Source organism: Copadichromis virginalis, linkage group LG19, assembly GCF_057382275.1.
Source record: "Copadichromis virginalis isolate Kocher_CV1m ecotype Utaka linkage group LG19, C_Virginalis_male_GT1.1, whole genome shotgun sequence".
NCBI classification, from domain to species: domain Eukaryota; kingdom Metazoa; phylum Chordata; class Actinopteri; order Cichliformes; family Cichlidae; genus Copadichromis; species Copadichromis virginalis.
Genome location: NC_140636.1, coordinates 25,643,217 through 25,663,665, shown reverse-complemented (window position 1 = coordinate 25,663,665; position 20,449 = coordinate 25,643,217). Strand labels below are relative to the sequence as shown.

Genomic DNA, 20,449 nt, shown 5'->3' with positions numbered 1-20,449 from the left:
TAGCATTAAAACATGAGAAAAATAAGCAATGTCGCAACAATGTTACTTTTACATTCTAAAAAGTTACAAAGTTACAAAACATAAGATTAACTCGACACCAGTCAGTAAAATATTTTGTATCTTCTTTATGTTGTTCTATGATGTAACTGCAGCATTGTAGAAATGCCTGAGTGTCATCTGGTTATTTTGAAACTATTTTGTCACCCACTAGTGATGTTGCAACCTGTCAAATTATGACCACAGGCAGCACTAGGATTGAGTAATGTGTTTTTAGGGAACACTCCTGTAACTTCTTGAGCTGTGTAGAGCTAGTTAGTAGTGGTTGTAATGTATTTGATCCAATTTCTGGCTAATCTAAGGTCACACTCAGTGTTTATTTCACCACAACCAGCCAAAACATTGAACTAACTGTTTTGGCTGGTTGCTGTTTGTCTGTTTAAGCGCTTGCTCAGACACAAAAAAGGCAAATGTACGTGATACTTTCACACTGTGTAACACTGTACTCTCTTTCATGTCTTTAAAAGGAAACGATCTTTTAGCAGGCTCAGAAACTTGCCTCTTCACTTCCTGTTATTGAGGAACTCACAGTTGCCATGGCAGCGAACACAACCATCCTAACAAACAATTATGGTTGCTAAGGAAATTGCAGCTTACCACAGTGTTTATTTGTTTGACCTTTCTTTTCCTACTAAATTGTTGAACTGGTGCCCGGTCCCAGCCTTAATGACAGCGGTTTACTGTAGCAGTTGAAATGACAGTTGAAATGACTGTTTTAAATTCATTCAGTCTGAATAGTCTTTACTGGAACCTTTTTTTTTTCTTCTTTATCAAATATCGCCTGCATGTTTCATCTTGATGATGTCCGTTTTGGACTTTCCGCCCTTGACATTTCCCACGATGGACCAAATGCTTGATCTGTAGCATTCCTCAAAAAGCAGGCTTTGCACACACACACACATATATGTGTGTGTGTGTGTGTGTGTGTGTGTGTGTGTGTGTGTGTGTGCGCGCGCACATGAGTGTATTTGTTTTGACTGAGGGACCACAACTGAAAGACGCCCAAGATAAACATGGTTTATGGAACTTATCTGCCATCAGTGACTTCTTGCACAGCGTACCGAATATTTAAGTGGCACTTTGCAACCATGGGAAGAAAATGACGTAAATTCCAGGACTGGAGGGTGCAGGCTCAAATGTATTTGCAATTTTAATATATTTTGACACAACGAGGCAGACAGAAATACGTGCAAGGCCAATTAGATTGATTTACAAGTGAAAAAAGATCATGCAAATTTTAAGTCTTACAAGCCTCCCCAACCCCTACTAACATTCCACTGGCAGCATGTTCCCAAGGTTTAATTGCTAATTGTATACCTAACAAAGATGGGGAAAAGGAATGCCTGAGGCAAACTCTGGGGAGGGACTACTTCTTGCCTTCATACTCTCTGGACTGCATCTTTAGCTGCATTATGAAGTTAAAAAAAACAACAATGTTTTTTCAAACTCTTGATATCAGCTTTCACTTTATATCACAGCTTGTGAGCCATATTAGCAGGCTGAAAAGAAGCATTTAGAAACACAAACCATCATATATGATACATAAAAAGTTTTTAACTCTGTAAGAAAAGGCAGACCTAGAGGATTTGGAAGGGTCTGTATTGATCGGGTTTGGCTTGAAGAGCCCTGACGATTTGAAGTTCAATGCAAAGACTTGCCTGTAGTGACATGGTGGGGGATCTGAATTAGCAGTAACTTGTAAGGAGGCAACCTTATCTTAGATTTAACTGCACAATTTATTGAGATAAAATCAGAAAGCGGTGTTTGTGCATACTTCATAAGAAAATCGTCTTGCTGGCACAACATCAGGATTCATCAGTCCGCAAGTCACCTCGACAAGAAGATTACTGGGTGTACATGTTCGAACCAGAAAAGTGAAGCTTGACATGATGAAAGAGAAAAAAAAATGCCTCGGAGATAGTATGATGCAAGACAAAAGACAACACAAGCTGAGTGACGATGATCTTTAGGGCGTTTGAGGGTAAATGAAGGAGAACAGTGTTATATGGTATGACATCACTGGTACCACATGCAGTTTGTAATGCATATATCAAAAGGGAGTTTCCCTGGGAAAAGATCCCCTTATTACAAGTAATTATGTCAAATTTGCAGTATTTCATTTTGGCATGCAGTTATGTTCCTGCCATCAAGACAGGAGGAGTTTTCTTGTTATGGTAAGACAGGTGTGGTTACAGTACTGAGTGGGAATACAGTTCACCTACAGCAAAGAGTGAGTCGAGTGTTATGGTTCAGATGCGAGGATAAAACCAGAGAGCACTAGTCCTTCCAGAAACTTCGACAAAGCACAGACAGTCCAAGGTTTCTGTTTGTTTCAGTTCACAGGAAACTGACGTGGAAGCTGAGGTAATTGGCTCATCAAAGGAGAGCAGAGATAAAGACCTAATGTGAGACACTGCAAATGTGATAAAACTGGGAGCTGATAGCAACCCTGGAAAAACCTGGAGTGTGTCTTTGTGTGTGTGCGAGCGAGGGGGGAAAAAATAGAGTTTGGACCTTTGTCGCTGATTAAAGTTGTGAAATCTGTGAAAGTGGGTCTAAACAATCATGTGGGGGCCCCACAAAACTAAAGCAGTGAGTTGAACGCTGATGAAATGCTCCACAAGCTGGGTGAAAAACTAATTAAAGTCTCTTTGAATAGTACGTAAATAGGTGTATGTGCAGAACGTTTTGCGTACTGAATCCACGTACAGTAAATCAGAAAGGACTTGCTTCCATTGCTCAGCCACAGCTGACACAGTTTGGCTTTCATGATTCATCTTCTCCCCTGCTCCACCTCCATCCCCTGGGCACCCATCTGACAGATCTGCAGGAGTGATGGCCAACACCTTGCCATGATTCTTTTTTTCCCTTTACTCCGCGTTTCCCTAAAAGCAGATTTAGTTTACTTGTGTTGCTCCTTATGCAGAAACTGATCCATCACTGTGCATAATTACAATGCGCTAACATAAATTCAACAAAACCCAGAAAAAAAAATCAAACAACCAGGGCAGAGGTTATTTTGAGACCCGTGACATTAAATTTATTGGGCTCATTTTGCTGCTCTGTAAGTAATTTTGGACTTTTTCCATGGGCCATTAATCTTCCTGCAAATTAAGGGGCCTCTCTAATTTTCCTCTTAATTTTCTGATTAATGCACATGCAATTGAAATGTCAGATTTTACTGCATCAAATGCACCAAGCAGTGATGTCATGCACCCTAAGAATAACACAGTATTTAGCTGACAGTAGCTTGCAGTAGCTGCTCCGTGCACAGGGCGCTTGAGCCAGAACCTCACATGGATCGCATGAATTCTCTGGTTTAAAGGTCACGAGCCGTATCAGAGTGTTTGAATGATGTGACCAGAATATAAAACAGCATTGTGACTACATTCGAGGAAAACATGACGTATTTTCAGCAGAAATACTGAATAGGCTTTTTCTGTCATAAAATATAAACCTATATAAAGAATTTGCCTGGGCTGCGATCAGAGAGGCTATATCACCATGACAACACCCACTGGTCTGTCAGCTCCATTTTCACAGTGTCATGTTAGGCATTTTTGTCACTCTGAATCTTCTTTCATCTGCTCCTTTATTTGCAGGGGGTTTCCACAGCAGGTAGCCCTGCAGGTCTGTTTTGATAGATTTTTACCACCAATGAATTATTTTTATTTAGTTAGTTTTTGCTGTCTAAAAATCCAAATCGGGGCTTTTATCTCAACACTAAACATTAAACTAAACCCAGAATTCTGACTTATGTATGGCAAAAAAGTTTCAGAAAAACAAACAAATAAATAAATCTTTCAGCGGCAGAATCAAGCCTCCATACCTTCTACTTTTATGATACAATCCCTGGTAACACTTTATAACACGACCCACAAATAAGGCGCAAGTACCCTGTACTTACGTGCATTTTGAGGGCAACAAGTCGGTTTTTTGCAAGAAACAATGAAACAGGTGCACTGTAAGTACCCTGTACTAGTTGCCTGCAAAACACATGTAAGTATGCAGTACTTGCACCTTAGTCACTCCATAACACGACCCGCGCCCCAGAAAGTTTAGGGTACTTACAGTGTACTTGTTTCATTGTTTCTTGCAAAAACCTGACTTCTTACCTGCAAAAACACAGGTTGTGTTATGAAGTGTTACCTAATCCCCAGAGGATTGGTGTAACCTCGCAGAAATTTGCTGGGGATCCTTCACTTCTTAGTCAAATGTGTAACCTGCTACACTGTTGAACCTCATGTGTGTTTAACACTCTCATCCTATATTTCTTGGAGCCAGGAAGCTAGAGGTCTAGCTGGCACTTGACAATCCATAACTTTAGGCATAAAAATAATTTCGATATAATTTGAAGGACGAAAAGAACTCAGTCCCCTTGCTTTTGTCACGAAAGGGGAAAATAGCTTTGTTTGTATTTGTATTGGGCTGTAAGCACATTAATTCCTGCTGTACACTTCACCATTTTATCATGGGGACTGGCTCAGTTTTGGAGCCAGCCTCACGTGGCCATCTGCAGCTTTTAATCCTTTTTGGCTCCGAAGACTTTTGAATTTCGTGACTACACCAAGCTGAAAATGGAGTCCATTATTCCTGATTCAGCAGAGTTCCATCAAAGGTATAACCTCAAACCAACTAAAACCAGTTTGTCCAAACAATTCTGCCACCCTAAACAGCTTTAACTCTTAAAAAGCTGCAAACTGAAGCTCACATCTGCCTACAAAGCTCAACCCGGCTGATGTGCATGTGTACACTGTTGTCTTCATGTGGTTCTTGAGTTATTACTGTGCTTGATTAGTGATGTAGAACATAAAACCTTCACCTTAATCTTGCCTATTTAAGGGAGTTGAACTAATCTCTTTTTTTGGTGTAATTACAAGGCAGCAACTCATCAACCTCAATGGCTGGACGAAGCCCAAGCAGACTCTGGAGCAGATCTCAGGCCACTGAGCCATAACACCGCTCCCTTGCAGCTACCTGGGTGGCAGGGAGATTAGTTCACCAATTAATCATTGAAGATTAGGCTTCAGCCTTACATCTCTAATTTAATGGAAACCATCCCATGAAGAAAATTACATGGTGATCTTCTCAAACCAACGATTTAGCCAAACCTGCAGGTTAAACCTTCGCCGTGAACCACAGCTAACAAGATTTCAACCATACTGCACTGGATCTTCTTTTTTTTCAGCATTATTTAATTTTCCCCCGGTGCACAGAAATTTGCAGTGCCGAGGACCTGATTAGTCACACCGCTAGCACTGATGGAAGCATGTTAGGTTGGATTTCTCTTTTCTCCCTCTTCGTTTTGGTATGTTTCCCGCCGCTGTTAAGTAACACTGCTGCCTGCAGATGAAGAAGAAAATAATTTAATGCCTGACACCTAACAAGGGATATGGGTTGGATCTTGTGTTTAGGGCAATTTCAAATGATCTTAGTGAAACTGTCGTCTTGATTAGCTCTGCTATCCTCGTGAACGCTAAAGATAGCTAAAGGTAACATCATAACTGATTTTTTTGCTTTGTTTTTGTTTTGTTTTGGTTGTCATAGTGATCTAATTTCCATAAGCTCCTCAGAGGGTTTGAGAAGTCCTTCAGCTTTGGCAGACAACAGGCGTGTCTGTATGCGCAACATGCTAAGGTCCTCACTCATACACATATGGATTGTTATGCAACAATGGCTTTTCTGATCAGGTCAAAAGTCGCCCTCGGTTGGGTGTGATCGGCCTCTGCTGAGGTGATTACGGCAAAGAACAAGCATGAGAGTCAACTGACATTAACATTGTCATGAATGTGATGCAATCTCACGCCAACAGTGACTTCTTAAAAGAATAAAAACCAACAATAAAAACAAGAGAGCAGGTGCCGTGCAGCTACCTCCGCACGCAGGTGCACAAACCTTTTGCAACATGTTAAACTGATCACTTAAACTCACTTAAAGTCATTTTTTACTTTATTAATTTTATAAAAGTGAATATTGCTACTTATCTTTACATCCATGTGTGTTTGGATTACTTCAGATAAGCTTGCAGCTTGAGTGGAAAACGTTTCAATTTCACTAATTAATTCAATTATTTTAAGCCATTTTCTGTTTATGTTTACATGTTCTTTTCACAGAGATTTAACCCCTTGATTATAATTGTTTTTGGTTAATTTGGAGATTTGTCTGCCTTTGAGTCTTACCATAGTCAAAGGAAAGGTTTTTTTGAGGTATCATATGGGTCAGGGTGTCAAACTTAAGGCCCAGATGCCAGAATCAGTCCAGCAGAGACTCTAATCCGGCACATTGCATGATTTTGGAAAACGTGACGGAGTGCATAAATTTTGGACATTTCGGACAGCATCTGAAGCTGGGTAGAAGTTTTGCGATGGAGTAGGGCACTGAAGTAGCTGCCTTTTGGAGCAGCCTAGTCAGAGCCCAAAGCTTAGTCTGAAAGGGGCTAACCTCAAAAGAACCAGACATCAGATCTGCAGATAAGAGCTGATCTTTAGTGTCTAGAAATTGTTTTTTTCACTGTGACCAAGCATTCGCTTCCTTTTTCTAATGTTTTTCAAAGTTTAATCACTGTCTACATTTAAAGCATGTAATTATTTTTTGTGTTGTTAGCTTAAACACATTGTGTTTGACTCTACTTGGCACTTATTTGCACAGAGTAATTCCAAAGAGTACATACATACGTTTTATAATGGCTACAGAAAACCTGCACTCCTGAATACACAAAGCTCTTCGTGCACAGGTGTGTGCACCTCGACTTGGATTATTCATCATGTGGATTAACTTGCCAGCCAGCAGTGAATAGCCATGTGTCAAACAGATCGATGATGATGACAATGAGGAGGCCCCTTTTACCCTCCTTTTAGAGAAGGAGCTCAGGTGTGGGAGATTCCTCAGGATAACATTTTGTTGATACTTTCTTATAGGAGTTACAAGTCACACAATCATTGTTTTTAAAGTTTTAAAATGAGGGAGATGAGAGATTAAGTGGACATGAAGATTTAAATATGAACAGAAGATTTTCTGGGGATGAATAATTCAGTGTGTTTTTAAAATAATTCATCGTATGCAATGCTACACTCTAATTAACTGATCGCTCATTAGTTTAAGGAGAAGATAACAGCAATTTAACATGATTATATTTATTTAATTATACAACATTAAAACAGAGCAACTTTTGATCGATTTCATCATGTGACCTTGAAAAGAAGAAATGCTCAATTTGCAGCTCACAATCAGGGACAAAGCAAAACCGTGTTTTATAATAGTGCAAAAAGAAATGCACTTTATGTGTAGCAAGCTCATTCTTTAATTTCGGTTCCTCGTGTCATGTGCTCTGCACGTACACGTCTCTTCAACACAACGTGGTTGAGGCCTCTCCCACTGCAGGAAAAAAAACACAGTCGAACTATTTCCTCTGCGCTATAAATGCAGCACGGAGCGCGGCAACATCTGCACTTTAGAGCAGGCGTGGTCAGTCAGAGCGAACAGGTGGGCCGGTGACAGCTGCAGGAAACTTTATCAAGACTTTGCTCTCTTCTCCAGACTATCACTCACAGCTGCAACAAAAATGCCGAAGTGCCCAAAGTGCGAGAAGGAAGTTTACTTCGGTAAGATCTGAGTTCTCTATTACAATTTTACTCGTGTACTAACACTGTGAGAAGCATCCGGGATTTTCTAGTTTTTAAAAACCGGTGGCTTTTTTGTACAAAGGACGAAACAGGAAACCAAGAGTCTGACAGACTGACTGAGACGCATGCCTTTCACTTGCATATTAGACGGGGGGGAATAGTAAACCTGTATATAATGCTTTCCTGGTGTATATTAATAACCTGCTAATGTTTAGAAAATAAGAAATAGTGCATGTTTTGTATTTTTGGAAGAGTTTAGCGTTAAAAAAGCAGTTAAATTGCTCAAAAATACGCAATTTACAGGAAGTCAAAGTATGCACGAAGTAGGATGAATTATTAGATTATTGCTTACACCTGTGATACATAATATTATCTATACTGAATACACTTAAGTTTTGACAATCACTAATAATAAATTAAGTGTAATCAGATAGTTACACAGATAAATAGCAGTTTTAACAGGTCACTGCACTCTGGAAGCTTTCTTGCTGTCAGACTACTTTAGAGTTTGAGGTCTTTGCTCCTGGTGGAAGTGGTTTGTCCTCCTTAATGAGGGATGAGTTCCGTGAATAATGACTAGACCAAGGAAACAGGTTTCTCCTCTGCTTAAATACACCTCCGTCTATCTTGTGAGAATGCTCTCAAAGCAGGGACCAGTTACAGCATCCAGGGAGGAAAAAGGGGGGCTCGCTCAGGTTTATTTGTGTCTTAATCCATTTACCACATTGTCTCCTGCTCAGTAGCGCAACAGATAAATCTTCTCTTGGGGAAGATGTATAGAAGCTGAGGCCAATGCAAAATACAAAGACGAGTCTTTGGACTGTCAGTCAGATGGATGGTCCGTGTAACTTTCCATTCTCCCTGCTCATGGATAAACTCTTCCCTCTTGGCCAATACAAGCAAACCAATTTGTTTTGGTCAGAACAAGCTAGTCAGACATGGCTTGTTTTTTTTCCTCTTTTTTTCCCCAGTGTAGGAAAAGAAAAAGTTTATATCCAGCCGAAGGAGAAGAAAGCTAGAACAAAGCTTTGCCTTCTTTGTGTGTGCTCACAATCTTCTCGTTGTCTTGAATTGTCTGCACAACCGTCTCACTCCTTTCCACATCAGTGTGCGATTGTCTTTATTGCACTTCACTCCCCTCGCATCTTCTTCGCAAGTTTAACATTGAGTCTTGTGTGTTTAATTTACCCACATATAACGGATATTTTTAATCAGCCAGAGCCTCGGCTAAGCAGCTAGTTATTTTTTTCTGGACAGAAATAAATGCGGGCTGTTATCTGCTTTCTCATCTAACTCGCTAAATAAGTGTACTTTTATAAACACGTGCAGAAAAAAGTTCTCATAACTCTAAGTGCTTAAAACTCCCTGTTTATTTCTCCTTTTTTTAGCATAGCAGCCTGTCCTTGATAATTTGGGAAATTATTTGAAAGTAAAAGTGGGTGAGTCTCCCCTCCCATGGTACGTTTCTCCATTCAGATTTGCATGTTTGTGTATGCTGGACCTGCTCCAACGAGCTGCAGATTCAAAGCTGAGAGCGAACTTCGTTATTCTTCTGTCTGGCTCGCCTAATTTCACGTCATATTATGAGGTAAAATAAATACTGCAGCTGTCGCACAAAACAATGAGACTATCAGATTTATACGCGATCAAGGGAGCGTGAATGTGCATCATTATATTCTCCTACATCACTGTCAAGCCACTGTTTGCTCAGCGCATTGGTTTGTTATTTGAAGTTAAGCACGGTCATTGTTTCAGGGTCGGACTTTTTTGTCCACCGCATTCAGCTGAAAAATTTTCAATGAGTTGGCCTGAGAGAGAGGCTGACCCCACCCTGCATCCACCATCTGTTGCATAACCCCGTGCCACATCGGGCTATTCTTGGGAACTAAATAGGTCATTTCCTGACATTTTGACAGTTTCATTCTTTCGTGCATCCGCTGTCCTTTCTCACTTTTTAATTTTTAGAAAATCTGCAGAGGCTAATCTTGTCTTCAGTTACCCCTCTATGGCTCGGGGGTCTGCCTCGCTGAACCTGAGCAGTTTCTTGGCTGCAATTCGACCACATGTTAGCATGTGACTTGTCTTCTCCATACATGAAACATAGGTCTCTGCTGAGTACGGTTCCCTCCCACGTTTACAGTCCTTATGATGGATCTTTGTGCAGAACAGCCCTGACAATCTGATTAAAAACTGGCTATATCAGGGTTTATGAGGGACGCTTCTCAGGGACACTTCGGGCTTCGAGTACCACACCCAACTTTTAAACAGACACTGAATTAATATGTATACCTATTATTAATATACCCCATATGCGCCTCAGATTGTGACTGGCCCAGTAAGTTATCGTGGAAAGCTTCCGTGTCCTCTCCAGATGATACTATGTGTGTTTGTGGGGATAAGTTAGAGTCCGCTGTGATTACATTTGATTTTTTTTGTGCTTTGCAGCCGAGAAGGTGACATCACTGGGAAAGGACTGGCACAGGCCCTGCCTAAGATGTGAGAAGTGCAGCAAGACTCTTTCACCAGGCTCACACGCAGAGGTGAGATAGTCAAATCACATGAAAATATCCTGTAGTTTCACCTCCTGTGTGCACGGTTTTATCACATCTGCATAACGTTGAAGTGTTTTACTTTACTAAAACAACCTTCTAAATACACTCACAATGCAGACATGCACAGTAACAGCTTTACTGTTTCCAGATGGTTTGACACATGTTTGCCTCTTACAGCATGAAGGCAAGCCTTACTGTAACAAACCCTGCTACGCTGCTCTGTTCGGACCTAAAGGTAAGCGCATTCAGCTCGAATAATCCAGATTACACAATAACTGAACTCGCTCTGACCCCTCTCGAACAGCACAATCAAAAAACTATAAAAGACAGACGCAATCACCTTTGGTACTGAGACTCAGGAGCTGCGCCCTGATTGGGGATGATGTTTTGCATCTGTGTTGTGTAGACTAGAAATGGTCCTATCAGAGCACACTTATCAGCTGATCGCACATGCAGTAAAACATTTAAACGTCTCTTTAAACTCTCAAACCAAATGAAAGGATTTGCTCTGTCTTAGATTCCTGCAATGTTTAACAATTTAACCAATGTTTAATCACTTTTTTCTAAAAATCACTGTCTTTCTTCCTTCCAGGATTTGGACGCGGTGGAGCTGAGAGCCACACATATAAATAAATAGGTATTCACGTCCATCGTCCTTTCATTCATTTGCTTACATTTGCTCGTCTCCTATAGTTTCCATGCCATTTTCATACACAAAGATAGTAAGCAAATCCCTTCTTGTACTTTGCTCCTTCTGACGTGTGTTTTTCTTGGCGTCTCTGTCAGGTTCAGGGGCCCTGCAGTGAAAATGTTGCCTGGAAACTACATGGAAGAAGCCAGCATGCTCAGAAGTCACAATCAAAACCAGCAAACAAACCGTGCTCTCGTTCAGACACATTTTGTGTGCGTGTTCTTTTATTTTATGAATTTGAACTCTGTCGTCTGATTTTTGCATTCCCATTATATGTTATGAAGTGACTGTCCTCTGGTCTCATCTTTTCATTAGGGCGGTCAGTCTGATTAAACACTTTTTAAAATTTGTGTCGCTTCGTTTGCTAGTTTTTTGCTCATTGACTCTCTGCAAACTTTAATTGATCCTATGCATGGAGATCTAACTAGCTGTTGGAAAATAAGGAGAACATATTGGAATAAAAGCCAGTAACAGCCAGATACAATACACAGCAGTAGTTATTGCGCGATGATAAACTTTTGTTTGGATTAGATGATCTTCATCAGCAGGCGGAGCTCAATTGTGATGAGCTTGTGTATTTTTCTTCGCACTTCTCACTCTAAATGATATCATTTTAAAAATGTGTGACAGAAAACACAACACGTGTGGGAACTCGATGCCATGAAAGGTCTATTTCTGGACCCACAAAACTTGCTAATCCACAGGATGACACATTAAAGAGAGATTTATTATCAACATTGTCCCAACCTATGAAGTAAAGCCTTACCCACAGCTAAAAATAAATGCCCAGTGCAGATGCACTGATTACCAGGTCAAGCCAAGAAGAATAACCCATCAGCCTCCTGTTTTTGTTCCGTTTTATGATAATGGAAGATAATGTGAGTTATGACTTCATCCCAGCAGCATTAATGTTTCCATTTTAGTAGCTGGCTTTTGAAAGGAATCGACACCTGAACCTTGACCAGGCCGCTGGTTAGATGGGCGGTTTGAGTCTTTGCAGCTCGCCGCAAATTTCCGCTTGGTTTCCAGAGTTTTGCCCTTGAAAAGCAGAGCAACCACCATCGTCTCTCTCCCTCTGCCATCACAGCAGGACGGTTGCCGTGGCAACAGACACAAATAAGCCACAACAGATGAGCAGTGTGTCCGTCAGTCTGGCTGTCACCCTTTTTGTCTTAAACAAAGAGGCTCGCTGTCAGGGGAAAATCTCGAGCAAGGCCTCAGACACTCAGGCAGCTGATGAAGGCATGCAGAGGATGTTTGGCAATCAAGTCATTTATTTCTGCTTCTCCTCCAAACTGGCTGCGACATACGGTGTAAAAAAAAAAGCCTGTTCATACATGCTGAAGGTTCTGTCTAAGCACTTGTTATTTTCCAGTTAAACTGCATGATAATGCCGGTGAGACATTATCAGGGATTGATTGCAATCTAGTATGATATAAACATCTGTATTTCTATGAAGAAGACCAGCTGATAAATTCCCAGAAGTGCCACAATAAAATTTTTAGTTTTCAGAGTTGCCCCCTTCAGGGCATTAAAAGAAAATATGTTTTATGGAATTAGCTTTTCAAACCCAGAAGCTACAGTAGGCCGGTCTTTTATTTACAACAAATCTTTGCAACATTTAAAGACTACAGGGAGGTCGGTTTAGCACCTGTATCCCTCTACTATGAAGCCATGCTGTTGTAATAGATGATAAATGCAGTTTATCATTGTTGTGCTGAAATATGCAAAACCTTCCCTGAAAAAGATTTATCTGGATTCGAACATATGTTGCTCTAAAACCTGTGTATACCTTTTAGCACTGATGATGCCTTTCCAGATGTGCACAATTTGCTAGGGACCAATGCACCCTCATAACATGCATTACATCAGAGATGAAGAAGGCTGTTAAACAGGTGGACAATGATCTACAAAGAATTTCAAATGTCAATTCATCAGACCACAAAAAAATGGGTCTGTTTTTGGATCATGTTTATATTTGTCTTTCTCTCTTCATGATGGAGCTTTAACCTGCATTAGTGGACAGCAGAGTGAATTGTTTTCACAGACAGTGATTTCTGGAAGTGTTCCTGAGCCCATGCGGTGATTTCCATCACACTGTTATGGAATGCAGTGCCGCCTGAGGACTGGAAGCGTGCAGACATCCATTTTTCCCCACTACTGATTTGCAGCCCTGTACCTTGCGCACAGAGATTTCTCCAGACTCTCTCAATTTGTTGATGATATTATGCACCGTAGAGGATGAGACACTCAAAGTCTTCACAATTTTATGTTCAAGAACATGATTTTCCAGCCTTTTATTGATGGCACCCAACTTCTTTGAGACACGTAGCTGTCATCAACTTCAAAAGAAGCCAACATTTTTCTTAAAATATGGTTAATTTTCGCTGATTAAACATCTGATATGTTTTCTATGTTCTATTGTGAATAACATATGAGTTTATGAGATATGCAAATCGCAAGTAGCATTCTGTTTTTGATTACATTTTCCACCAAACTCGAATTAACAGATGTAAATTTGTTCTGAACCAGATGCCCGTATCAGTACCGGTTAAGAATTTCCCCCCAGTGCATCCGTTGTGCATACAGCAGTAAACATCCGCTATTACACAGTCAACATCCAGATCAAGGTCTTACACAAACAGATTGGCCAGTATTTCTAAAAGAAAATGGAACAGCTTTAAATCCATCAAAGATATCAATCAGTCAAGTAAAATAACATCTAGAAAAAAGGAAATCAGACATTATTAGAAACAATATTTAAACAAATCAATAAAAATATGAAGCACTTACAAGCCAGATATGCATCAGTAAAGTCCAATAATGATAATGAAGGTACAGTAGAAAAGAATTGATCAAAAGCTTAGGCAGAAACTTTTTATATTAATCAAGCAAATCTATTTAACACTTATGGATGTTTACAAATATAAAGCAGTGAAAAAGTGCTTAATTTCTGCATTGGAAAACTAAATGATCTGAATGGGGGGGAAAGAAAGTCGAAGCAGGTTCCCTGCTTTTGAATAACTTTATTTGGAAGTTACGAATAAGTAGGGTTACTTTTCTTTGAATTGGTATAGTGGGGTGCTGTGCATCTAAATGCCTCCTGTGATGATAATAATAGCTACCACTGTGGCTTCAAACATTTCCCTCTCAGCTTTCTGCACAGGAAATACCACATCTTTGTGGTTGTGATGCCCTCAGATGTTTGTGTGAAATCTGCAGCTTTAGTTAAGTTCATAGCTTCATGGTAAACAGCCTTTAGTGCCTGAAATGTGACCATAAGCACTGTCAAAAACAAAAGTACATGCATCAAACGCAGTCAGTGATGAGCACACTTATTCCTGGCTCCCAGCGGCACATACATGATTCATGTGGTTGAGGCCTAATTTATTAAAGTGCGAATAATTTTGCTGATCATAAAGAAAGCATAGTGCAGGCAGTACACATTCACTAATGATGACTTACACAGCACTTAAGGTGAAGGGCTTCCAGGGTTTTTTTTTCCCGTCACGGTGGAAACCAGGGTAATTTGCCAACACAGACCCGCTGTGTCAGCATGAAAAAGAAAATTAGACCCATGAACCTTTTAAAGACTGGAAAATAATTGTCTCACAGCTGTAATAACTCATGCACACACAGACCTGGGAATGCCGCTAGAAAGATGGACTAATTCTTGGAAAAGATCCAGTTGTTGTGAACGGGATCCGCAGCAGTTGACAGCATGAAAAGGAAGGATAAATAAAACATGTAAATAAAAATAAAACACATAAGTGCCATTCTTATAGTTTAATTTAAATTATCACTAAACATGAACAGCACATAAAATTAATTACAAGCTCCACAGCAGGTTCTAACTTCTAAATGTTTATTAAAATCTTCTTGAAATTTTATTGACTTTGGCGACCCCTGGTGGCAGTGCAAAACGCTGCACGCTGACCTTGTCCCTGTTTAAAAAGCTGGAGGCGGTTTGAAGGTCATTTTTTTATGATTGGTGGAGCACAAAATCAGCAGGTGAGGTCAAGGATCTGTAGCATCCTATCATCCACCTGAAAAAGCAGGAACAGATGACTGACAGCAAAAAGTGTAGCAACACTTTAATTGTGGTTGAAATCAAAGTGCAGAGGCAACAACATTAAAACAAGACATGACCAGAGATGTTTGTGCTAGAAATATCTGGAAACCTTAAAAATCATGATTCTTGTCATATCTGTAATAAACTTCATGTCTTTCTTCGTAATGTGTTGTTGAACTATGTTATTCTGGAGTTTGGCTCGGTTGTCTGAGTGAAATGTAAATAAAAACGGAAAAGCAGTGTCTTGCAGATCTCACAAACCCAGCATATCAAATGTTTAAACTGAAAAAATGTTGAATTTTAAGAAACATATAAGGTCACTATGAAACTGATGGAACAGGGCCATGTTTACCACAGCGTAGCATCCCCCTCTTCCCAACAGTCTGCAAACATCTGGGAACTGAAGAGACCAGCTGCTGGACTTTGGGGAGAGAAATATTGTCCTATTTTTGTTTTGATATAAGATTCTAGCTGCTCAACAGTCCTGGGTGTTCTTTGTTGTATTTTTCAGTTTGTGATGCTGTGACTGACAGGTCTGGACTGCAGGCAGTGCGGTTAAGCTTTCAGATTCTACTATGAAGCCATCCTGCTGCACAGGACAGTTTCCACTTTGCCTCAGTCCTTTTTAAATAAGATTTGGCCAAGAGAAGATGGCAGTGTTTCTGGGTCTTATTTACATATGGCTTCTTCTTTGCATGATAGAGCTTTTTTGGAATTTTGTACATTGGTTGACTAAATCCAGCCTCCGATTTCTAGAAGGGGGTTTAAAAAGGACAATGCGTGAGAGCACCGAGGGACAGGAGGGATATTTTACATCCTTCAGTTTAACAGTGAATCTGTATCAGATGTGTGAAGCTATGGAAGTCCTAATCTGGAGCGCACCAGTTTATACATTAGGCCTATGCCTCTGGCAGCACGCTAATATTCCTCCAACATTACATCAGTTTTTCCTACAGGACTGGTCTGCTAAGAAATTAGAAGGTGTGTTTGTGAAAATGTTCCTTACACCCGCACCGGCCTGTGAACACGTGGTAGAATGTCCAGCCTGCCATCAGCTGCTAAACCTGTTAGTGGGATTTTTTAAAAGACAAAAAATTAGAACAGGAAATCAACTGTATACTTTTCACTCACTTAAAAACTGACCCTCGCAGGTAATTAGTAATAACTGTTAGGAGTTTAAAAGAGTTGTTCACTTTTTCCCCTCCGTTAGAAAGAGGGATTTCTCTTGCTCTAATGGCAGTAATTCAGTCAAGGTTAGCAATTTTCAACAAAGCAATTTTCCTAATTGCTTCCAAGTTTAAATATGATACTGCAAAGATGGCTAAAAATGACTATTGTTTAAATCATAGGAGAAAAAACCATCCTGCAAAAGGAGCTCAAAGGAGCTAAGATAATTATCGAGCCCTTTAGGCCTCTGATTATTTAACCACAGCAATATGAGATTTGGAAATAACCTTTGATTGAACTGCTTACAACTAATCTCTGTGTAAACAGATGGAAAATACCACTTTCATATTTGTCCAGCTACAGCCAGCAGTCAGTTTGTATAGCTCAGCATAAAAACTGAGGCCTTCAACTTCAAACATGCACCACAACAGGAAGTCCCCTGCTTCAAACTCCATTTGGTGTATAAGTGAGGAAGCTAGCTTCATTTCCACAACGAAAAGGCTATTTCAACACTTTTAATGTATTGTTAATCTTCATTGTTTTTCACTTAAGTCTCTCTGTTTAAGCCCCGTGATAGACTCACAACCTGTCTATGCTAGCAGCTAAGATGCTAAATTTGATAAGTCTAAAAAATATATGGATTTTTTTTTTTGAAAGGTGTTCCCATCATTTTCTTCCTCTACCTCATCTAGAAAAAAAAATCTGCTGTTATTTAAAATGATTTAATTTAACTTCTTTGAGGTGTGTTGCAGTCGCAGTATTGCTTTGGACATAGCTAGGCTAGCAGTTTCCCCAGGTTTACAGTCTTCATGCTAAGCTATGCTAAACAGCTCCTGATTGTAATTTAACAAATTAGCGTATTTCCCAAAATATTGAGCCGCTGTTTTCAAAGATCAATTTTCAAGCTTCCCAAATCCTCTAAAAGTATTAAAAGGTTGACTAAATGTGGAGCAGACATTCTTGCATTTTTAATGGCTTTAGTAGTACGTAGTAGCAGCAGCAGTAGCAGCAGCAGCACGGTGGGGAGAGGCTGCACTACTTAAAAAGCCAAAAGACTTCTTGCCTTTTTTCTTTTTACCAGCATTTCAAGGAAGGTCAAGAAAAATTTGACCTTGAGTGAAATAAACAGCAAACTATTGTTTGTTATTAGCCTTATTAATGCCACCTAATTTTACTAATTTTTTTATGTGGTCACCTGCAAACACTCCAGTTGGACAGTATCACAATCCTCCACACTCCCATTATCATTTTTGAACTGGCTTTGGCAAAATAAAATCCGGTGTGGGGAGTTTGTAAAATGAGTCTTGCACAAATCGGGTAAATCGGGGTCATCTCTATCCCCGGTGAGGATCCCAAAGCAGCCTGTTGGCTGTATATGTTAATTTAGAAGTTCAGTTTTCCTTTGAAAGACTGTGTAGCAGGAGAATAGCTGGAACAGCTATTGTGAGAAGAATCTGGTCCTTACTTCTGTTACTGATTATTGATGGCTTTCTCAGATACTCTCCCAGTCTTCATCTACACCTCTTTCACCCCTTGATCCCTTTCTTTCTACCCTTCCCCTCTTAATTTCTTTTTTCCATCCTGCCGCCTCTCCTATTTTTGTCTTCCCGCCTTCACCCTCCTCCTTCCCCTGGTACATTATTCCTCTCTTCCCTCTATCCGCCCTCTCATCTTGTTTACAGGGATTGGGCTGGAGTTGATTAGTGCTGCTGGATGTATCTGTTACCGCTGCAGTGCTCTGTCTCAGCAGATGTGTATAAATAGACCCTCTGGCGTTGTAATTGCTAATAAGGATCCAGTGTGTGTATGTATGTGCAGAAACGATGAACCGCTGCCATGAACGCTTGTATGGGAGCCAGCTCCCCAAAAACCACACAGAGAGGGGATAAGTCGGCCTCTCCAAGCCCACGAGAAAGCCTCTGCTCTGAGGTAGTTAATGAGACGGGAAGGCCTCCGAGCCTGGGCTTGGATGTTTGGGAAAATAATAAAAAATCTTGTTTTTTTCCATGTGTTTAAGCCAAATGAACGAGTTTAGCAAGCATTCCTCTCTGTTAATATGGCTTCAGGTAGTTTCAGTAACAAGGGCCTCCTTATAAGAATGAAATTCAACTGTATTTTAGTCTGTTTCACACTCTTTGCACCCTCCCCTCCCTCTGTTTAGGAACGACGTGAGAAAATAAACCATTTGCAACTGTGGTGAAACAATGCCATTAATCATTTACAACAATAAACGGGGATTGGAATAAAAGGCCACGGATGTGGTTCTGTGAGGCTGCACTAATCAGCATCCTATCACCATGTCCAGCATCTTAATTTAGCACATTAGTATGCAAACCTTTGCTAATTACGCCTGAATGCAACAATATGCACAGCTGCTTGTGAGGTGGTCAGGCGTTCCCCTCCCGCACCAACTTGGGGCGTCGCAGAGCAGCCTTCAAACATTTCTGTGACTCTGTGCAACCAACAGTTCACACCCACCTCATTCCATAATTATTAGCCATCTGTACAGCGGTGAGATGGAAGCCAGGGTTTGAATGCAGTTTATTTTGTCACTTTTTTGTGCTTAGTGAGTGCAACCAGATGAGAAATGTCTGAAAACACGCTCCAGTGTTCTAATAAGTGGTTATTAACTCTGGAGGAAGGCTCCTCAGAAAGCTATAAGGTACAATAAAATAAGAGCTGGTGGAAATATATTTTGCAAAACCTTTGAGATGATTGCACAGAGAGATAGCTGAGGGGTATATAAATGTCTGCCACAAAATCAGCTTCAGTCAGTCAAAATGTTGCTGAGATGTTTCATGTTTGAAATGGATGGATATCTTGAAAACCTTTCATTGTCTGGACAAAAAAACAAAACAGATTAAACTTAAATCAATGAACCCTTTATACTCTTTGTTGTAACCTTGAACTTTTCAGCAAACGTTTGGAAACATTTGTCAGATTTTAGGTGCTACATTTAGGTGGCAGATCCGTCCAGGATTTGGCAGGATCTGGACATCAGGCTGAGAGTTCTCATATCACACCTCCTGCTGGGCTTGGCTCTGATGGCCAGACACAGAAAGTAATATATCGGGTTTGAGCAACAACAAAAAAAATCCCCACATTCATTTCCTCTCTCTCTAACTCCCACACACACTCTTGTTCACACACACTCAGGGAGAGCACCTGGCTGTATTTGTCAAGTTTCTCTTGACACATGTTGTCTGAGCCTTGGGGAGGGATTTGGACTGTATGAGAGCTGTTATAAATAGCCTCTAGTCTCTCTTTGTTGATGTGATGGATGCTTTGCAATACTGGCGCTGATACAAGTTATCATTAAGTTGCAGGAATGTCTTAGAAGTGTTTTTAGATGTAAAAGATGAGTGCAATTTTTCAAACTCAACCAACGCTCAGAGATGGATGTGATGGAGGTGTTGTGCAATTTTGATTCAGTGTTTGCAAAGCTTTGCCCGCCCTGATTTCTAATTTTCTCCAGCTGTAAGATAGGCAGATAAAGTTTTGTGATGCCTGTTTCCCTCCTTGGCTCCCACTCCTCCTATTTGTCTTCCTCCTCCGCCTTCTCCTCCCACGGGCTGGAATGAGCAAAAAGAGAACGAGAGGACACATCTGAACAGCATGCTGTTCTTGTTTGCCTTTCCCAGACTGCCCTGCTGCTAGTGGGAGTATTCAGTTCCCCTCATCACTTTATCTCCACTGTCAGATCCTACAGTTATCTCTTAAACATCCTACACAGTCACAGCCATATAGACCCAAGCATCATTGCTACAAAGGCTCAGGGTTTTACAAGTTTCATGCTCTAACCTGCGCATGCGCATCCTAAGCTGCAGTGAGAAACCTTTGACACCTTCTCTCAGAAATAAACTCAATAATGAAAATGAAAGTTTTGTATTACACACTTTTGTTTTCACTCTAATCTCACCAATAAGAGCAGGAACTTTATCTTTAAGAGCATAACCTCACAATGAGGATGATGTAATGTTTATCTATGTATTCGTCTACATATATATAGATACATAGCTAGATAGATATTAGGAAACTGGACTAGACTAAAAGACTAGAACAGATGGATAGTGTCTGAAAGCTAGATCCTGAAGAAATGGGAATAAATCCAGCAAAGACCTGAGAGATGCAGCTGATTGATCTACTGTTCGTTGAAGCCTCAGCAGAAATTGTCTCAGTGGAAGGGTGGTGGTCAAGAAACATTTAAGGAAGAGAAAGAGGAAAGGCTGTAGGCAGTACAGTTATGGTCTAATTTAGACCATAACTGTACTGGAAACCAGCAGAAACA

General features: G+C 40.4%; 1 protein-coding gene and 1 long non-coding RNA gene across 2 annotated transcripts; one reads left to right on the top strand and one right to left on the bottom strand.

Moving 5' to 3' along the window:
- Positions 1-7,484: 7,484 nt before the first annotated feature.
- crip1 (cysteine-rich protein 1) lies at positions 7,485-11,272 on the top strand. Its single transcript, XM_085441869.1, has 5 exons — positions 7,485-7,658; positions 10,125-10,219; positions 10,409-10,466; positions 10,824-10,868; positions 11,018-11,272. Exons 1-4 carry the CDS (start codon positions 7,619-7,621, stop codon positions 10,862-10,864), a joined length of 234 nt encoding a protein of 77 aa, XP_085297995.1. The 5' UTR covers positions 7,485-7,618; the 3' UTR covers positions 10,865-10,868; positions 11,018-11,272.
- Positions 11,273-14,749: 3,477 nt separating this feature from the next.
- Positions 14,750-17,702, bottom strand: LOC146686222 (uncharacterized). Its single transcript, XR_014916970.1, has 3 exons — positions 17,357-17,702; positions 16,001-16,058; positions 14,750-14,968 (listed from the first exon to the last, which is right to left on the bottom strand). It is a non-coding gene; the product is annotated as an uncharacterized LOC146686222 (long non-coding RNA).
- Positions 17,703-20,449: the final 2,747 nt, after the last annotated feature.

Coding starts and splice junctions, on each gene's coding strand:
- crip1 (XM_085441869.1), top strand. CDS start 7,619: ATGCCGAAGTGCCCAAAGTGCGAGAAGGAAGTTTACTTCG. Junction 10,220..10,408: donor CACCAGGCTCACACGCAGAG/GTGAGATAGTCA, acceptor TGCCTCTTACAG/CATGAAGGCAAGCCTTACTG. Junction 10,467..10,823: donor TGCTCTGTTCGGACCTAAAG/GTAAGCGCATTC, acceptor TCTTCCTTCCAG/GATTTGGACGCGGTGGAGCT.